At 48.7% G+C, this 17,636-nt stretch overlaps 4 protein-coding genes across 4 annotated transcripts; 2 read left to right on the top strand and 2 right to left on the bottom strand.

Moving 5' to 3' along the window:
* Positions 1 to 32: 32 nt before the first annotated feature.
* On the bottom strand, positions 33 to 2,720 carry C8Q69DRAFT_226464 (hypothetical protein). The gene is made up of 6 exons (XM_028626343.1): positions 2,516 to 2,720; positions 2,408 to 2,442; positions 2,277 to 2,346; positions 2,055 to 2,222; positions 1,638 to 1,993; positions 33 to 1,588 (listed from the first exon to the last, which is right to left on the bottom strand). The coding sequence occupies exons 1-6, from the start codon at positions 2,632 to 2,634 to the stop codon at positions 507 to 509; spliced, it is 1,830 nt and encodes a 609-aa protein (XP_028485614.1). The 5' UTR covers positions 2,635 to 2,720; the 3' UTR covers positions 33 to 506.
* A 324-nt stretch (positions 2,721 to 3,044) lies between these two features.
* On the top strand, positions 3,045 to 10,617 carry C8Q69DRAFT_401407 (hypothetical protein; the record flags this gene model as incomplete). The annotated part of the gene is made up of 6 exons (XM_028627925.1): positions 3,045 to 3,267; positions 3,346 to 3,509; positions 3,568 to 3,789; positions 5,437 to 5,628; positions 5,680 to 6,917; positions 6,981 to 10,617. The coding sequence occupies 6 exons, from the start codon at positions 3,045 to 3,047 to the stop codon at positions 10,615 to 10,617; spliced, it is 5,676 nt and encodes a 1,891-aa protein (XP_028485615.1).
* A 692-nt stretch (positions 10,618 to 11,309) lies between these two features.
* C8Q69DRAFT_463377 (putative xylanase/chitin deacetylase) lies at positions 11,310 to 14,093 on the bottom strand. The gene is made up of 5 exons (XM_028630369.1): positions 13,755 to 14,093; positions 12,751 to 13,330; positions 12,373 to 12,683; positions 11,936 to 12,313; positions 11,310 to 11,856 (listed from the first exon to the last, which is right to left on the bottom strand). The coding sequence occupies exons 1-5, from the start codon at positions 13,846 to 13,848 to the stop codon at positions 11,381 to 11,383; spliced, it is 1,839 nt and encodes a 612-aa protein (XP_028485616.1). The 5' UTR covers positions 13,849 to 14,093; the 3' UTR covers positions 11,310 to 11,380.
* Positions 14,094 to 14,826: 733 nt separating this feature from the next.
* Positions 14,827 to 15,262, top strand: C8Q69DRAFT_497691 (hypothetical protein; the record flags this gene model as incomplete). The annotated part of the gene is made up of 1 exon (XM_028632283.1): positions 14,827 to 15,262. The coding sequence occupies exon 1, from the start codon at positions 14,948 to 14,950 to the stop codon at positions 15,260 to 15,262; it is 315 nt and encodes a 104-aa protein (XP_028485617.1). The 5' UTR covers positions 14,827 to 14,947.
* Positions 15,263 to 17,636: the final 2,374 nt, after the last annotated feature.

Here is a 17,636-nt window from a genome sequence, read left to right on the forward strand (position 1 = left end):
TTCTCTATCTTTCACCGGCTTGCATGGGAGCGTTTTTGGAATCGGAGGCCGTACTCATCGGATCCCGGGCGTTATATATGGATCTTGTTTAGGGCCTTGGTTACGTCGTCTTTTCTTGTCGATACATATTTTTTTGCCTTCTTTCATTGGACATGCTTGATATTCCTTTTGGGTCTCTTTACTTTTCTTGTGATTACTTCAGTTTTCTTGATATGGTGTCAAGTACTTTTTGTTGAATGTGAACGATTTCAACCTTTCCAGGAAAAGAGTAGACTGCAGAAGTTCTCTATGTATCACATTTGTCTCGATGTAGAGAACTAGGTTTGTATAGATCTCGCTTCACTCGAGTTAAGAAATGAAAGGGACTCGATGTCCAGCATCGTGAACATTGCATATGGGGTATTGCGGTGTACTTGATCGATCTGTGTCTTGCTCGCCATGATAACAACTGTCCTGCTATAAAGTGGAAGAATATGTACCAAATAATTCTGAAGGGCTGTCGGTGCTTAGAGAATACGAACACCACAACATGTGATTCGCGTTCCATCCACACGGGCCTTTCGACCCCACCAGAGTCGAAGGAGTTGGTCGACGAAGATCCGGTCCGTTTCGCTCCAGACATCCAGACCCATGTGAGCCATGTCTTCCGTTGTGATTGTCACCGGCTCCAGATCATCGTCTCCGTTTGCTCTGCGGCGCCGGGATTCTGAAAGTAGCGCAGTTTGGTCATCATCCGTAGAATGTCGGTTTACCGAGACGGTTTCATCGTCATCTTCGCCCGGTTCGTCTCGGTAGCTGGTTTCCGCCTCGTCATCAGCATCTTGTCTTGCCACGGCATCAGAAAGAGTGGTGAAAATCAGGCTCGTTAAGCGACGGAAGTACGCAACAAGCGCAACTTCTTGCGGCTGGTTACCCAGTTGATCGAGCTGGATGTTGCGACGGTGGAGAGATCCAGCTGCAGAGTTTGAGAGGCTGTCTACGCTGGCAAGAAGACTGGTATCTTGTTCCACTTGTTCTTCTTCCTCTTCCGTCAGGCCTTCACGCTTTTCACCAGCGGATGCCCACCATATGAACGATGTGTAAGCCAGACGTGGCCACGAGAGTGGCTCGACGATAGAGCTAGACGAGAATGTAGATGAAGCGTCCGAGTCATCATCTGCGTTGGGGCTCTGAGAGACAGCCTCGCGGTCAAGATGGCGGAGGCCGTCACGCAGATTCAAATAACGACGAACATCCCTCTGTGTTGCCTTTATCGTGATCTGTTGAGGAGATTTCTGATTAACAGAATTGGCGTCTTTGATACTTATTTTCGGGTAGACTTTCTGCGCGGCGTCCTTGGAGTATGGTGGCGGAAACGTAACAAGAACATCGTGAAGTTCAGACTTCATGGTCAACACATTATCTGTTGTGCATGCTATCCAGCTATGATGCTCTCCAGAGCCTGTTGCGGGTTTCAGCGACGAGAGGTAGGGTATATCGTGTACGCCGATGTTGAAAAGGGGCCGAGGGCGAAGGGGCGGCAACCCTTCGGAAGGAAGTAGTGGAAGTAGCGACTGAGGCAAGGAAGACAGCAAAGAAAGATCGTACACTGAAATATAGTTAGCTTCGGAACATAGAATGGTGTGGGACGCTCATACCATAATTACAAGGTATATGGACTGGCGCCTCGGTTACGAAAAGAATCCGCTTGCGCAGCAAGGCAGCTCTATACAATGGGAACACCAGAGGACCAAAAAATCGTATAAATTCTGGAAGGGATGCGGCAGGATGGAAAGGTGTCAGTGCCGTTCTGGATGCTTCGTATGTTACTGTATCGCTAAGAGCGCGACTCCATCGCTGCGTCTCTGAAGCGTCCGGTCTCGTTCTGGGTTTGAGGGTCGTAGGCGACTCCAGCGATGTCTCAACTAGGGTAGGAGAATCACTCCCACCAACCTGATGGTTTTCCCAATATTCCAGAAGAGGTTGCGGATCCCAGGTCTCATTGTCAAGTTTCCTGCAGTGAGCCACGCATTAGCATCCAACTTTAGGTCCAGCACAGGAAGGAGCAAACTTACTGTGCAAGTTCCTTCAAGCCTGCTGCATGCCTCCAGCTCTTCCCCAGTCGACCATTGCTTAAAGGCACCAGAACGCCAACAGCAAACATCAGCGCATTGCGTTCGGCTTCCGCGGCGGGCTTATTCACGAAGGCGCTGACACCGGCATATTTGTCGTGTATGAAATACCTAGAAATCAGACTCAGCAAACCATAGCAAGATATTCAGGCCAGTACGGCATACACCAAATCCTCAGTGACGTTGTGGAGACCGGATGGGAGCGACCTGTATTCGACGACGCCTTCTAGTTCAACTGTCCACCCCGCATGTCAGTTCCGTCATCAAGCTCATCTCATCTCGAGAAGGATAAGTACCATCAGGTAAGGATCGTTTCCAAGAGATCACATATCTTCTCGCATTACTATGTCAGCTGCCGTCTAGGTAATAAGTGTTTAAGATTCTCGATGGTCGTGGATACTGACCCCGTCTTGATATCGAAACGGATCAGGAACAAGGCCGCGATACTAGGAGGAGCCTCCAGCGCGGTGGCCTGCGTCAGGTCAAGTCTCAAGGACTTCTTCCTGCCTTGTTCCGACGGCATTGCAGGTGTTTGGATGTAGATGTGAGCTCACAGGCTCCATGAAGTGCGATCGCGGTCGATAGGATGATGGCATAAGCTGCCCCCGGATCAACTCCCGGGAGACGGCAGCGCGATCCGCCAAGCCATCGTCCACTGGTCCCCGATCTCCAGCCTCCTTCGGGCACACTCCACGGCCAACAGTGGATAGATCTACTTTCAAAATAATGCGAGCTCTCTGGAATTGATTGAATATCTCTAATCCTGGCTGTGCACTGTACTGTCAAAGACAGTTGCGTGGGATATTCCTGATTCGCTTCAGTTTCTTGACGGCCTACGGATCTTGTAGGTTATTTATTTATTTTCACCCAACCAGGTCTCAGCTCTGCGCTATCAAAGCAATACTCCAATTCAACAGCCACGCAGTGTCGAACATGGCAGCAGTGGACGGCAAATTGTCCCATCCTCCTCATCCATATTACCCTCCGGAGGCTGAACTTATTGGCTACCTCGAAAATGAATACTCCGTGCTCAAACTCCTGGTCTACTTCGCTGCTGGCTGCGTAGGTATTCTGGGAAGCACACTGGCTATTGTTACCCGCATTCGTCCCTCGATGAATCGGGCAGATCAACTTGCTATCTTATGGTTTGTTCTATGTAAGACTCCGCGGATATCACTTTTGTACTTGAAAAAAAAAAAAAATAAAATAACATAAGCCACTGACCATTTGCCAGCCGGATCCCTCCATTGTTTTTTCGAAGGATACTTTGTCATCAACCATACGCATATCGCTCCAGCCCAAGATTTGTTCGGACAATTATGGAAGGAATATTCACTATCCGATTCTCGATATTTAACCTCGGACCCGATTGTCCTATGTATGGAGACCATCACCGTTGTAAGTAACATATAGGGGCTTCCAGCACTGAGATCGAGTCTTCTAACCTCACGAATAGATAGTGTGGGGCCCATTGTGCCTCATAGTCGCATATTTCATTACCATTCAGCATTCACTTCGCTATCCGTTCCAGATAATCGTCTGCATGGCGCATCTCTATGGTGATGTCCTATACTACGCCACCAGCCTATTTGATCACTATTTTAACGAGGTCTCTTACTGCCGGCCAGAGGCGTACTACTTCTGGGGATACTACTTCTTGATGAACTTCATTTGGATTGTCGTTCCATTCTGTAAGTGTGATCTTGTCAGATATCTATAGCGATAGTTATGTGACTAATGCGCTGTGTAGATTACCTATACGAAAGTATTACCAAGATCTCGCGGGCATTCAAAGCGTTGGATCAAAGTGCTGTTCTGCGCAAATCTAGGTAATCGAGCTATGCGACTAGCTGGACTTGCTATGCATCTCGTACTTCAAGTGAAACAAAGCTTGACCGCACTGAAGGCTGCCGGACATCGGCTTGACCACTACATATACGAATGACCCTAACGTTCAAAGTCGATTAGGTCTTGCTAATGACCATTGAAAGAACATAGTGGCTAATTATTATAGATAGACCAGAGCAGACCACGAAGCTGTACAATACTCGTATAGATAACACTAGCATCGCACAGAAGTCGCGAGAAGCAAACACATAATACCGCCACTTCGAGCCCTAACGCATTTTGAGATATGATAGACCCACAGCCCTCGATTGCGACCGCATCTCATGTATATTCAATACGCTAGAGACAGACTGAACTCAAATGAAGCCATGGTGGCGATAGGTCGTGCAGCTCATCGGCTATGTAGAGTAACTTCACTGTAGAGCAATTACACAGCCGGAAGAGTGTATGGTAAATACTCTACCGTAGACGTAAGTCTGTTTGCAACAACGGGAGCCGGCACATTGCCGGATTAGCCAGTCCTGCGATAGAATCCAATGGACGTGCAGGCCAGTGTCCAACGCCTATCTAGAGCTGGTTCCCTTGAGGCTTTAGCGGAGACACGGGACGGAAATGTGTGCCTGAAGTGTATGCCTGAAATCATTGCTGTCGTCTGGCCATTATGCGGAGACAGGTAAACAAACCGGTTTTACTCTACTCTGAGGACATGGCGGAACATGCCAACTGCGAATGTCGCAGAGAGAAGATGTGATCTGACCTGATTGCTACAATGGACCTGCTCAGCTGCCCGGCTGCTCAGCAGACCTCTTCTTTGTAAGGATGTCGCCGACTTTCAGGTCAGCTGTCTGGATGTAATCACGGATGACCAGCTAACTATTACTGCTACTACCACCATACAGTTGAGTGTGCTACTCCAAGCTAGTGAGTAGCAACTAGTCTGCGATATCCAATTATCCAAGAGCTATCTTTAGCTGAGAGCTTAGCGCTATCTCTGAGCTGTGCTGGGTCCCCGTTACCCCGGCAGCCCATCCGCCCTCAGTTGACTGGTCCAGATGACCCTCTTGGAGAAACGTCACTATCGGGGACACTGACAAGCTTACTCTGCTGAGTCGTCCGTTTTCTTCTCTTTGTTTTTCTGCTTTCAGGTGGACGGTCATCAAGAAAACTGTCTTCAGAACGACCAACTCTTTTGCTTCGAGGCATGTACTGTTGAGGTTTGAAACGTCGGTGGTAAGTGCACATACACATACAAATGCACCACACAAACACTAGTTAGTTGAGATCGGATGGACTGTGCTTTTGCCCTCCGCGCATCCACAACATTCCTGACCCCAGACTTCAATAACGTGGGCAATTCGCCCTGGAATGCGATCAAGAATGTCGCTGATCCGTATGTATCCAGATCTCAATGCCGTCCCCAGCTCCCACGCGTCGCTCGTCCAAAAGCGGCGGGGTCACCAAGTCGACTCCAGCCAAGTCGAAAGCTGTGGACATTGGAAAACCGCTAGGCATTTACGACACCAATTCTGTACGGGAGAAAGTAAGGCTATGGCAGCACCAAGGAGGAGGTGTCATCACTGCCAATGATGTCCTTGCCGACGAGGACGACGAGAACATTCCGAAATCAAAGATAGAACAAGAAACACCGAAAGCGACCCCGCACAAGACAGTGGCACGTCTGAAGGAGGTAGATGATGACTCCAATACAGATTCCAGGAAGAGGGGCAATATCGCTCCCCGCAAACGAGTCATCAGTGACGAACATTGGAAGATCAAAAGGAGCGCGCCGAAGACCCCTCCGCCAAAGACACGCCCGCCGAAACGGATCACAGTGTACAAGACAAACGACGAATTCATCAACTCTCCGGGGACAAAGAAAGGGGGTCCAAAGAGCGATACCTCTAAGTCTCGCATAGATGATGACGGAATAAGGATCTATGCCACCCCCCCTTCTTCACGGAGGCAGTCAAAGCAAACAAAGCATGCGCCTGACGAGGCGTCGAACGCCGAGAGCATACTGGAAGATGAAGCTTCGTCGATTGATCATACTCTTTCTACGCGATCTAAGAAACGAAGCTCCCCCAAAACGCCAAAAGACAAGCATCATGATGAACCTGAGAGCGAACGAAGCGCCTTACTGCCCGAAGATGACGGCAATGAGTGGGCACCGAGCGAAGCAAATTTTTCTGAATTGTCGAGAAGACGAGCTCGAGGCCCGACTAATAGTACGCGACGGCCACCCCCAAAGATTCACAAAGGAGGTATTTTTGGGCATATGCTGGACGAGTCAAAGAAGATGTTCGCGAGACCAGAGCCTCCTCCTCCCGCGCCCACGCGTGGCGCAAAGATCGAGGCATGGCTCTCTGCCACCTCTGATCCATTCATGGAAGATGATGGTTCGGACGTCGAGGTTCCGACACCGCTAAAGACCGTATCCAGCACGAAAGAGTCGTCACAAAGGATGGAGTCCGAGGCTGACGAACCGTCCGAAAAGTCACCCGGCAGCAGCGGCTCTCGTCGAAGACGAAGCACACATCGCTCTCGAAGCCGTCGAAAGGATTATTCTTATGTGAGCGACAAGGATAATATATCCTCTCGTGAGTCTCTCTCAGCTATAGCAGAAGAAGCTGCTCAGACCGCACGCCGGAAGAGCGACACCAGTTCATTGTCGACGGTAAGGCGAACTGCGGCTCATAAACGCAGTCAATCAGCTTCCAGGATTGGCAAAGATAGCCCACGGCATAAGGGCGAAGTTGATGAAAAGGAAAGCCATCCAGACACGGAATCACTACCGTTTTCTGACGGTTCAGAGGTCTCAGCCAGCGAAGCCCCGTTTCCTCTCAACACCAGACGCCCTTTTCCGAGCACGGGAGTGCACCGACTGTCCACAATACCTTCCGCGGAGACCCTGAGAACACACGAAGAAACCCAGCCGCAGACGACTGAATTGACAGACGAGTCAAAGAAAGAGGACCATAAGGCAAAAAGTCAGGATGATTCAAATCTGGAATCGGAGGAAAGAGATTCTTTTGACCCAAACTCCCTTCCCGGCTCATCTTCTGGTCTCAGGAGGCGGTTAACGACCCATGAGGACCTGATGTCAGTGCTTTCTGAACCCGGTACCAGGAATCGAAGCACTAGGTCTACCAGGAGCATTCGGTCGAACAGAAGCCGTTTGGCCAACGCGACCATGGATGACTTGATGCAGGAGCTCAGTTCAGATGAGACCAAGTACATGCGCGAACTTAGAACCTTAGTTGGCGGAGTCATTCCGGTCCTCTTAACGTGTGTGCTCTCGAGATCCGACTCGGCTATTGCCGCAGGGCTTTTCAGGCCTGCTCTGGACCCTAAAGATGACATGAATTTCACGAAGCCCATTGTCGATATGGGAGTTGCCCTGGAGCGGCTGAAGTCGATGCACAAGCGCATCCCGCTGGATAATCCGGATACGCTTCTCACATGGGCTCATGGCGCGCAACGCGTCTATCGTGACTATCTCAAAGCCTGGAGATTGGGGTTTCAGGACGTGGTTGTCAATCTCGCCCCTCCGGAAGAGGGCGCAGCAGAGCCGAATTCTGACACCAAGAGTTTGGACCAAGGAATGGAAAGAGATGAGAGTGGCGACATTGTCAATGCGGATGGTCAGAAAGTTGATGTCGCATATCTCCTGAAGAGACCTCTTGTGCGGCTGAAGTATCTGTCAAAGACGTTCAGAGGGATCAACACGCTTAAGCATTCTCCCAAGGCCGAAGAGATTGCCACTGCATACCAGGCGCTTGTCACGGAGGCACGCCGGCGTTCCAACGAAGAACGAGCAAGACTAGAAGATGAGTCTGCGGCTAGCATCGATCCCACCAGAGCTCGCGATCCCGGGACCCTGGCTGCGCTTCCCAATGTCAGCATTGACCAGACTCGCCGTGTACGGGCTAGAGATTTCTTCGACCTTTCCCTCTACCACTCCAGCGGTCAAATGGTTGACTGTCGTTCGGAACTTTTGCTGAGGGATAACGCGCCCGAAGATGGAGCTGGGGGCGATCTTCTTATATGTGAAGTGGACAATTCAGATCGTTGGTTGCTATTCCCTCCTATCGACATCAGCTGCGTCTCAGCCCGCAGCGGTGATGTGAAGGGTGAAATCGTCGTCATGATCAGGAGCCCGCCCGGTGAAAAAAGAGAATGGCAAGAACTTCTGTGCTTAATGATTGATGATGAAGAGATTGGCTTGGAATGGATACAGTTGTTGGGCAAGGACCCAGTTCCCCCGGCTATACACAGGACACAGAGCTTTATCGCCCGGTCGAAGGATCATAGCTCGAAGTCCCAGCAAGAGCGGTCGTCGGATTGCTCGCCAAAGCAAAAGCTGACACCAAACCCGAGCGAAATCGATATTCCAATTGGAGAGCAAGCGACCGCCGCTTCTCGCTCCAAGCGCCGTTCTATCAGTCCAAAGGAACTGCTGTCAGAACCGAGCACTCTCAGTTACTCTTCCGCGGCGAAGTCAAGGACATCTTTATACTCTGCCATCACCAGAGAGTCAGACTATAGCCCTGTAGCATCAGAGTCTTCTCCCAAAGCGCATGCACCGGAAGACGTGCTCACCGCGAAATCTCCAACTGGTCTTAAGAGATCTAAAGCGAAACGGGTCTCGCGGCATGCGGAGAATCTGCCATCGAGCCCTGCTTCAAGGATGTCTACCACCCCAGAGAGAGATGTCGTATCACCTCCTTCTCAGAAGCATGATCGATACTACGACGCCAAGGCGGCTACGAAATCTCCGGAGCCTGCAAGTGCGGTGCATCATAAACATGACAAGGACAAGTCTTCTCGGAGTCCTGTAGTGGATGAGAATCGTGAAAGGCGTCCGCGCGTTTCTTCAGTTCCATCGATGGATCTTCCAACTATCCGGAAAGTCAGAAAAGGAACACAAAGTCACAATACATCGACGATCCTGTCCACTGATGAGGATGATCTTGATGACTTCAGCGATATCTCTGATACTCCGAATACGGCCGTCAAGCCTCAGAAGGAGAATTCTGAGGGCGATGATCCCGACGACGCCCCTGCTCCACCGCCTCATCGTTCCCCGAGTACTGCACAGCTGAAACAGCAGAACATTCCGGTCCTCAGTCCAACCGCTGCTAGACAGAGACGACGTTCATCGTCCCCTCTGAAGCATGAATACGAGCCTTCTACCGCTTCAGACACTGCGTCCGAGTACTCAGAAACGTCCACTGTCATGCACTATGACATGGATTCCGAATACTCCTCTTCTGAAACTTCGGACGATGAGCTGGAAGATGACGATATGCCGACTCCATTGCCTCCAATCCAGCCACAGAAGTCGCAGAAACGTTCTGCACCATCTTCGATTCCGACTCTTCCTTGCGAGTCCCTGGATCCTTCTAATTCTGCCTCCCAAGGCCCATACAGAACTGTCCCTCTCCAGCCTGAGAAGTCATCAAAGGCAATCGCCTCGATATTCGGGTGGTCAGATAAGGGTACTTGGGAGAATCTTTTCCCCGACGAGTGCAGTATTACTGTCACTCCTGGACTTATAGAAGCGTTTGAGATGAATGCTGCTCACTCGAACCCAGAGGCGTTTGCTCAGGAGCGTCCATTGATCGCCCTAGAGCTCACTCCGTTGGTACCAATCCGTCGCGGCACAGCAATTGACATAAGCATTCGTTCGCCGCCTACGGAAAGATCTAAGATCAAATCCAACAACAACATCATGTTCCGCTCTCGCAGTACGGAAGAATGTGAGGCCCTGTATGCCATGATCAATCATGCACGCATCAACAACCCGACATACATCGCCCTGCAAAATGCCAGAGGGCCGTTTGCCGGTCAGCCCGCATCTCTGGAGCGCTACAATTCCACACGTTCAAACAAGAGCGGAGGCTGGTTCAGCTGGCCAAAGCGGAGAAACAGCTACCGTGCTTCTGGTACGCCTCGATCGCTTGCAGAAGCCTCTGAAAGCAGTGTAGGAACCATGAGCAGTGCGTTCTCCGCGTTGAAGAAATTTGGCGCCGGAAGCAAAATGTTCAGCATTGCTCGGTCCACAATCACATCGCGTACGGGTGGCAGCAAAGGGGACAGCCTGTACTCGAGCGAAGCAGGATCTGGTGCTAAGTCACCTGGTTCAGGACTCGCCGGGTTAGCTGGGGCTATCAAGGGCGTTGATGGCATCGGTCTCTCGAATGCGAAGATCAGATTATACCTTCGTGAAAGCCAATCGAAGTGGCGGGATTTGGGAGCTGCCCGCCTCACTATCATGCCAGCTTCCCCAGCTCCTTCTCGCCCACAGACCTCCGGGGGCAGCCCAGAAAATGGCAACATAAACTCTGAGGCCTCCGAGAGTTCCAGACCACCATCTGTATCTGCCCCGCCGCGTCGCGAGATGACGAGTGAGAAGCGCATCATTGTCCGTGGAAAGACACGCGGTGAGATCCTCCTGGACGTCTGCTTGGGCGAAAGCGCTTTCGAGCGTGTTGCCCGCACTGGTATCGCTGTTTCCGTGTGGGAGGAGAACGAAGGAGGTACCGTAGCCAAGGAGGGTGGCGTGACTGGTGGATCTTTCAAGATCTATATGATCCAGATGAAGACCGAGGCCGAAACGGCGTACACGTTTGGCCTAGTCGGGAAACTGAGATATTGAGTCCTAACTTCGAACACCATATGATTCACGATTTACCTTACTATCCCTTTTTCGACACACGTTTTTGATTTCATGTTCATTTTCCTTATTCATTTTTTTTTTTTCATTGAACTTCGAATCGTTTCCAACCTATCCCCCCTCGATGCATGCATACCAATATCCCACATTGATACTCCCCTACATGATCTCTGATGTCACTGCACATGAACATGAAGATGCCAACCTCGATTTATTCATTAATATACGCATATCTAGACTATTTCTTTTCCTGTCCATGCTTTATTTGTTGATTTCTGTGTTTATGTTGTCTTTAGCGAAGCAAACCCAAGATACTCCTTCTGCCCTCGATAATATCGCGGCGTATGTTCAGAATGAATTTCATTCCAAAGCTGATTAGTCTTTGACCGTGGTTTTATTTATTTGTCGTTGATTATTGTCTGCATGTTTCGGTTGCAGGGGTATTATGCAAACATTTTAGAGGCATCGACGTATTGCGTCCTTTTGTTCGAAGTCTGTCGGATAGAGCATTTCCATGCTACGGGAGGCTGGCCTATGTGGATGCTGATAGAATGTAAGATAGTTCTATTCGAATAATGAATATCCATCCCTACTTTGGGAAGCACCGTGCTAATCCCGTAAGATGTTATGTTGGTAAATGAGCCCCTATTAACGTGAACATATATGGTAAATCACAGAAAATCATATTTATATGTTATATCATAATCTACGAGTAAAAAAGAAAAGAAAGGAGAAGAAATCTAGTCTACTGCGCCCCCGCGACCAACTCCTTTTCCCTCCACCACCTCGCAATCTCCCCCGTCTGACAAAACTCAATCTCATCCTCCCCCCACCCCTTCAACCATCTCAACATTCTCTCCAACATCCCAATCACATGCGCCATCCCACTCGTATCCGGATGCATGAGCACTGGGAAGATCGGCTCTTCCTCATTCTCTCGAATCCAGAGGAATCGATCCCGCCACATCTGTTCGATCACGCGCACGTCGACGTAGCCGTGTGAGTTGTGTGCGTGCGGGAGGAATTGCATCGGGGTCATGTCTTCCATGTACCAGTTGCAGGGGATGCAGACGAGGGGACGACGGTCGGGTTTGTTGTCGTTCGTGGGCGGCGGGATGGGATGCATCCAGGTTGAGGCTGGTTGGGAGAAGTCGATGGGTTGGAGGGCAGGACGACGAGGGGCGAAGAAAGGATGGGAATCGTGGTCGGTGAGAGAAGCGTCTGTAGGAAGGAGATCATTTGTGTTAGTGATGTTCGGGGAGAGAGAGGTTATGGATGTTTGATATATCATATGACGTACCGTATTCAAAGCCATACTCCTCCAATAGATCGAGAGTTGATTCTCGAAGTTGATACAGTGGAGCTCTGTATCCAGCGGGTTTCTTTCCTGTTAGTTTCTTGGAAATCTCGATGCATCTCTCGAGTACATCACGCTCCTGCGCCGGTGTCATTTGGTATGCGCCCTCATGGGCGTAGCCGTGTAGTCCGATTTCGCAGCCAGATTCTACCACTTGGCGCACCTCCTCTGGGAAGCTCTCTGCGGAGTGGCCTGGAATGAACCATGTGCAGCGGTCGGCGATTCCGACTTTTTTAAGCATGTGGAGGAGACGCGGGACGCCGACTTTGGCGGCGAAAAAGCCAGAGGAGTAGTCGGCTAAGATGTTGTCTGGATGCGAACCTGTAGTTCAAGTTAGTATTGTCGGCTTGGAGAGAATAAGGGAGAGTCGAATGTAATACCTGTTCCCAGCCATCCTGAGACAGCATCCAGATCTATAGAGACGGATACACGGATTTTGTTCCTCTTTGGTTTGGTGAGTGCTCTGGGGATAGACTGGGAAACACTCTGCTCTTGCGGTTTCGAAGCCACGGCCAGCTGACTAGAAGAGGATGTCTTAACAACCTCGTTCTCTTTCCAGACAAGACGGCCCTCCATGCCTCCATCCACACTCAGGCACTCGCCAGAGATATGACCCGCGGCGCGGTGTGAGGCCAAAAATGCCATTGCGCGAGCGACGTCTTCGGGCTTCGCGATCTTCCTTAAGGGAACTCTAAAGAACCAGGTTAGTCTTTCAGAAGCCGCTCACATTAGGGGCTTTCCTTTTCGAATGAACATACGTAGCCTGCGCTTCAGCCCACATCTCCTTCGGATGATCAAGTCTACCCTCGATCAACGGGGTATTAACCCAACCCGGCGCGACAGAATTGATCCTAGCCTTGCTGTTCAAACGAACAATCTCATTCTTCACGCCCCTAATCAACCCATACTGCAAACCAGCCTTTCCAGAAGCATACTCAGAATGACCCGCCTGACCAAACTTGCCGCACTCACTGCCCGTCACGACAATAGCCAGATTATCTAGTTCTCTACCAAGCGCATCCTGGGCGGCATTTGCAGCGCGCAGGAAATGCTTGATGGTCAGGAATGTGCCTCGGATATTTGTCCTATAGGTCTTTTCCCATAGGTCCAGGGGCATTTCCCAGATGGGGTACTCGTTACTTTCGTCCGTGATACCTGCATTGGCGATTAGGATGTTGACGGGCCCGAAGCGCTTCCTGGCTTGTTGGAAGCAGGAACGGATGGATTCCTCGTCTGAAATATCACCCGTTACGGTGTGAAGACGGGCATATTGCTCGCCGTGAAGAGATGGGACCTCGATGGGTCGGAGGTCGTGTGCGGTGACATTGCATCCGTGGTCTGTTGGAAATTGTTAGATCTTGTTGAGACGTACTTGACAATAGCAAACTACATAATATGACGATTCACACACAAATTTAAACTGCATCCATATAAGTGGGGAGTATTAAAATCACATACTAATCGCTGTATTGCCATAGATGCGCCCCTTCAAACTTATATAGTAACGGTATCCTCATTTCGATCAAATCCACGACAAAGGGAAATGGAAAGACTCATGACACAACTAAAGGGAAAGAGAAAAGGAAACATTGTTTGAAATAAAACATGCTTTAGTTACCCGATGGAAGGAGCAGAAAATGGAGCCAATGCAGGTACAGTTTCAAACCCTGCAGATCAAGCAAAATTTCCAGACTCCTGGGTTCAACAAAAAAAAAAAAGGATCATCGAAGACACTATAAGACGAAAGAAAGCTAACACATACCTAGAAACTCCCGAATAGCCTGGCTTCCAATTCCGCCAGCGGCACCAGTGATGAAGACATGTAACCCTTCAAGGCCTAGAAAAGAGTTGGACATGGCGCCAGATTGAGGAGTCCGATATCCCTTTCACCGAAATTCGTTGGATGCTTAGACTGACAAGGCGCAATGGATCAGGCGGTTATCTAATTTCGTAGTAATCCTGGCAGGGATGATGCCTGACAGGTTGTCTGTCGATAGAATAAACTGAAAGAGGGGATAGTTCTCGAAGACCGACAACGGAGGAGGATATTGCTCTCAGTCCCAGAGTGGAGTGCGAGCCTTATCGATCAGCGGGGTCTCCGCGGATAGAGATGCTAAGTTAGTTCACTGATTAGTGTACGATTATTCTTCATTTAGCGTATGTTCAGATCATTATTGTACTCTTGGCATCCTTTTCGGGGAAATAGCGCGACCCCGTTCGAGATGGACACAGACTCTGGAGTCTGGATAGAGACTGCCACACAAGCATTGCCATTGGCTTCTAGACGAAATTATACTCTGCCCACGTTTGTACAGGTATGCCTAAGGCGGGGAAGGGCAATGCATGCTAAGGCCATTTGCCGATCTTCAATATGCTGATGTTGTTCTTGCACACATTCACTTTGCCGAGATAGGACGTTTGATACATGCAACAAAAGGTTGGCAGTATCCTGAAAGATCTCAGAACAAGATATATCGTACTCTTATGATGCAAAATCAATTATCGTTGGGGAATATTATTGCTAAAGATTGGGACAAGTCCACTAAATATGCAGAACTATCAATTGATGGTTTGTGCAATTTGGATTGTGCACACTGGCCAGATTTCGCTACCCAACAAGGCGTGTGCACTGACGTTTAGAGGAGGAGAGAATGTTGTGAGGAAGCTTCCCAGATGACACAAACTTATCTCGATCATCGAAAGAAGATCTTCGGGTTGATGGACGATGCATCTTTCAGAACGCGGCTTGCCATACTTATCCTAGTTGACATCAGATTTCGCCAAAATCCCTAGGATGAAAGCTTCGACTGGCACATGAAGACAATAGAAGACTACCCTTCAACTCCGGGGACAGTATCATCCCCGGATGGTGGCTGTCCCTGTAAGACCATGACAGCACCATCTTCGCCTGAAGAAATACGAAGCTGGTGAAACGCTCTACAAAATCCTATCTCCATGTATTATGCCGACTGCTCCGTTCACACCGCGGAAATTACAAGAGCATGTCTTATCCTCTCCAAAATACAGGGTTTAAGGTTTACGGATAATCCAACTCTTACTGGACGATGGTGCTTCTATGTCAACCTTCCGCTGGGTGCGGTCCCTGCTACCGTGCTATTGTTCTTTCGAGGAAGTGAAGATGGGGGCAAAGTTAGCTTCATCGATCAGCTGAAACAGATGGATCTCTTCGGATCTCTGGGGGTGTCGGTGAAGAAGGGGACGGAGGAAAGTACCGGATCTGCATATAATAGGGTATTGACCATTCCTTGATACGAAGGACTAGAGTATAATAGATACATAATAATAGATGTTCAAAAAGTCAAGGCTCTTTGACAGACGCTTCTATGTCCTTGACTTCGTGTTTTATTTGAGCGTTTATTGCTGATCCTAGGAACAACAGATACTATGAGATTCAACATATATTTAAGTCCTTGTGTCTTGATTCTACTTTATCCAGATTGATTGCCTTGTTGGACCGGGCCACTTGCGACGAAATTGATTCTTACTGGACGTCCAGTGATGAGCAATGGGGTATCTGGTATAGATACAGATAATACACGGGGATTCTGATACTATATATACAACACATACCCCTCTTAATACCGCAATTGCAGTGATAATATATCCCGTATTTAAACCAAGCCAAAATGTGCAAAATCGAAATCTAGGCTCTGGTAGCGGACAGTAACTACCAGTCTCGCAAACCATATTAGTGATATACAAGACATCCATGAGCCCATTGCAGGAACCTCACATTGACTAAATAGCATTATAATACATCGTGACTATATCTTTCTTTTGAAGTAATCAACTAGCACATACGACCATAGGGTGTGGAAAATAGGGCTTCCCGTCCGCTCAGCCGTACTCAAGCCACACGCCGGCAGGTTAGTAGTTGGGTGGGTGACCACCAGCGAATCCCTGCTGTTGTATGTTTTTGTCTTTTTTTATTATTTCCATATTATTTGGTCCTGTATATATCCGCGGGATGTTTGGTAAACAAAATAAAAGAGCTGCTGCCAGTGGGGTGTCTTGTTCGCGTCATAGAACGAACTGTGTCCAAATTAAATTCCCCATCCAGGACGATTGGCATACTTGGCAAGCAGACGGTCAAAATCGTTGTTAGATATATAGTGGCATTCATTCTGGTGGACTGGTCAAAACGGTGGATTCCGGTTTTGAATTCGAGTTTTAGGTTCTATTGGGTAAGGGATTCGAAAGGTTCCCTTGATAGGGATATAGGCGAACTTCATGATTCTGAAAGAAGATATAGATCCCTCAAAGATCCTTCGTCTTTATCTGCAAGCTTTTTATCGGTCATGTCTGCTGCACCACTGATGGGCACTAATTTATGCAATATGTATTGCATAGAGCAGATCGAAAGATAGTAGGGGGTTGACATTAGGAGTTTCAATAGGAAGCGTAATGATCTCTTCTAAATTACTGCGCTGATCCTGGTTCCTATTCGACGATTTCGCATTCATTTCGATTGCCAGACCCTAGATCAGAAGGCAGTAAGGGAGGTGGTATAGTAAGCTGGACGATTTTGGAATATTGATATGTCGGCATCTGGAAGAACTGCAAGCCTATTGCTTTCTTATCCCTAGATATAGAGCTAAGCAAAGCAAACAACTTAACTAGCTACTAGCTGGAAGGTTCAAATCATACCGTTGCTTCTGTGCCATTTAAGAGTCGACACGATGTAATTGAGAGAAGTTATCAACCCAGCTTATAATTGGAAGCCTCTGAATCAATTTCCTATTAGCCTATGTATGCCTCTATCTCTGCGTGGCGCCAGCGACCTCAAATCACGTCTGATACACCTCGGACTTTGCCAGCGCGGAGAATATCCCTCTTGTATGATATGGGGTGAACCTGAATAGTTATCGCGGCTGCGGGGGTAACTTACCTTTGAATTGGTATTATTGCTTTGAGTCGAGACGTGTAATAGGAGAGACAGTGTAAACAAATAGATCAAATGAATTTGATTGGTATTGGAAAGGTAATTTTATATTCATAAAGCCTCGATCTGGTCCCTATACCAAGTAGTACGTTTCCTATTCCGGGTAGAAGCTCGCTCGTATGTTAAGATTCTCATTCTTTCCCTTTGACTTCGTAACGTAATGTTAGCTGTGATTATTCATAAGATGTAATTCGGGGGACGTATTCACCGTCCTCGATATTACGTTCGTCAACATCATATGTGAAAGATTCTAGCCCCCGTCCTCTGCTCTGGGCTCATGAGCGTACGAGATTAACGTATATGCTTGAAGCAGCTTGTTAGAATGTCTGGTTAGGTCGGGGTATTATTGGCAGCAAGACATGTCATATGAACATGGTTCGGCATAAGCAATATAATTATTCTTCAAGCATAAGCTCGGCATCGAACACAGTGAAGCCGCTGAATTTAAAACGATGTTAGAAATCCAAGTATTCTCAGAGTCATTCTAAGAGGTAGGACGTCTCCAATCCTGCTTTGGATATTATCTCCCGCAGCGAATTAGAAGACCTCCAGTTCCTCTCGAATACCTTCCACTTAGCGTCGAGTTTCCTATTTGTCCGAGGCATGTTGAATTTGAAGAAAAGAAACTCTATATCTCCTGCGGGGTCGCGGGGCTGAATGGGGCACAGCACTAAGAAAGTA

Source organism: Paecilomyces variotii (assembly GCF_004022145.1).
Source record: "Paecilomyces variotii strain CBS 101075 chromosome Unknown C8Q69scaffold_4, whole genome shotgun sequence".
NCBI classification, from domain to species: domain Eukaryota; kingdom Fungi; phylum Ascomycota; class Eurotiomycetes; order Eurotiales; family Thermoascaceae; genus Paecilomyces; species Paecilomyces variotii.

Bases quoted from the DNA above. Each gene is read 5' to 3' on its own strand.
- C8Q69DRAFT_226464 (XM_028626343.1), bottom strand. From the start codon at position 2,634: ATGCCGTCGGAACAAGGCAGGAAGAAGTCCTTGAGACTTGACCTGACG. The intron at 2,347-2,407 runs GTACTTATCCTT...CGGGGTGGACAG, and splicing joins GAAACGATCCTTACCTGATG to TTGAACTAGAAGGCGTCGTC. The intron at 1,589-1,637 runs GTATGAGCGTCC...ACTATATTTCAG, and splicing joins CCATATACCTTGTAATTATG to TGTACGATCTTTCTTTGCTG.
- C8Q69DRAFT_463377 (XM_028630369.1), bottom strand. From the start codon at position 13,848: ATGTCCAACTCTTTTCTAGGCCTTGAAGGGTTACATGTCTTCATCACT. The intron at 12,684-12,750 runs GTATGTTCATTC...CTGGTTCTTTAG, and splicing joins TGGGCTGAAGCGCAGGCTAC to AGTTCCCTTAAGGAAGATCG. The intron at 11,857-11,935 runs GTACGTCATATG...TCCTTCCTACAG, and splicing joins GGAGTATGGCTTTGAATACG to ACGCTTCTCTCACCGACCAC.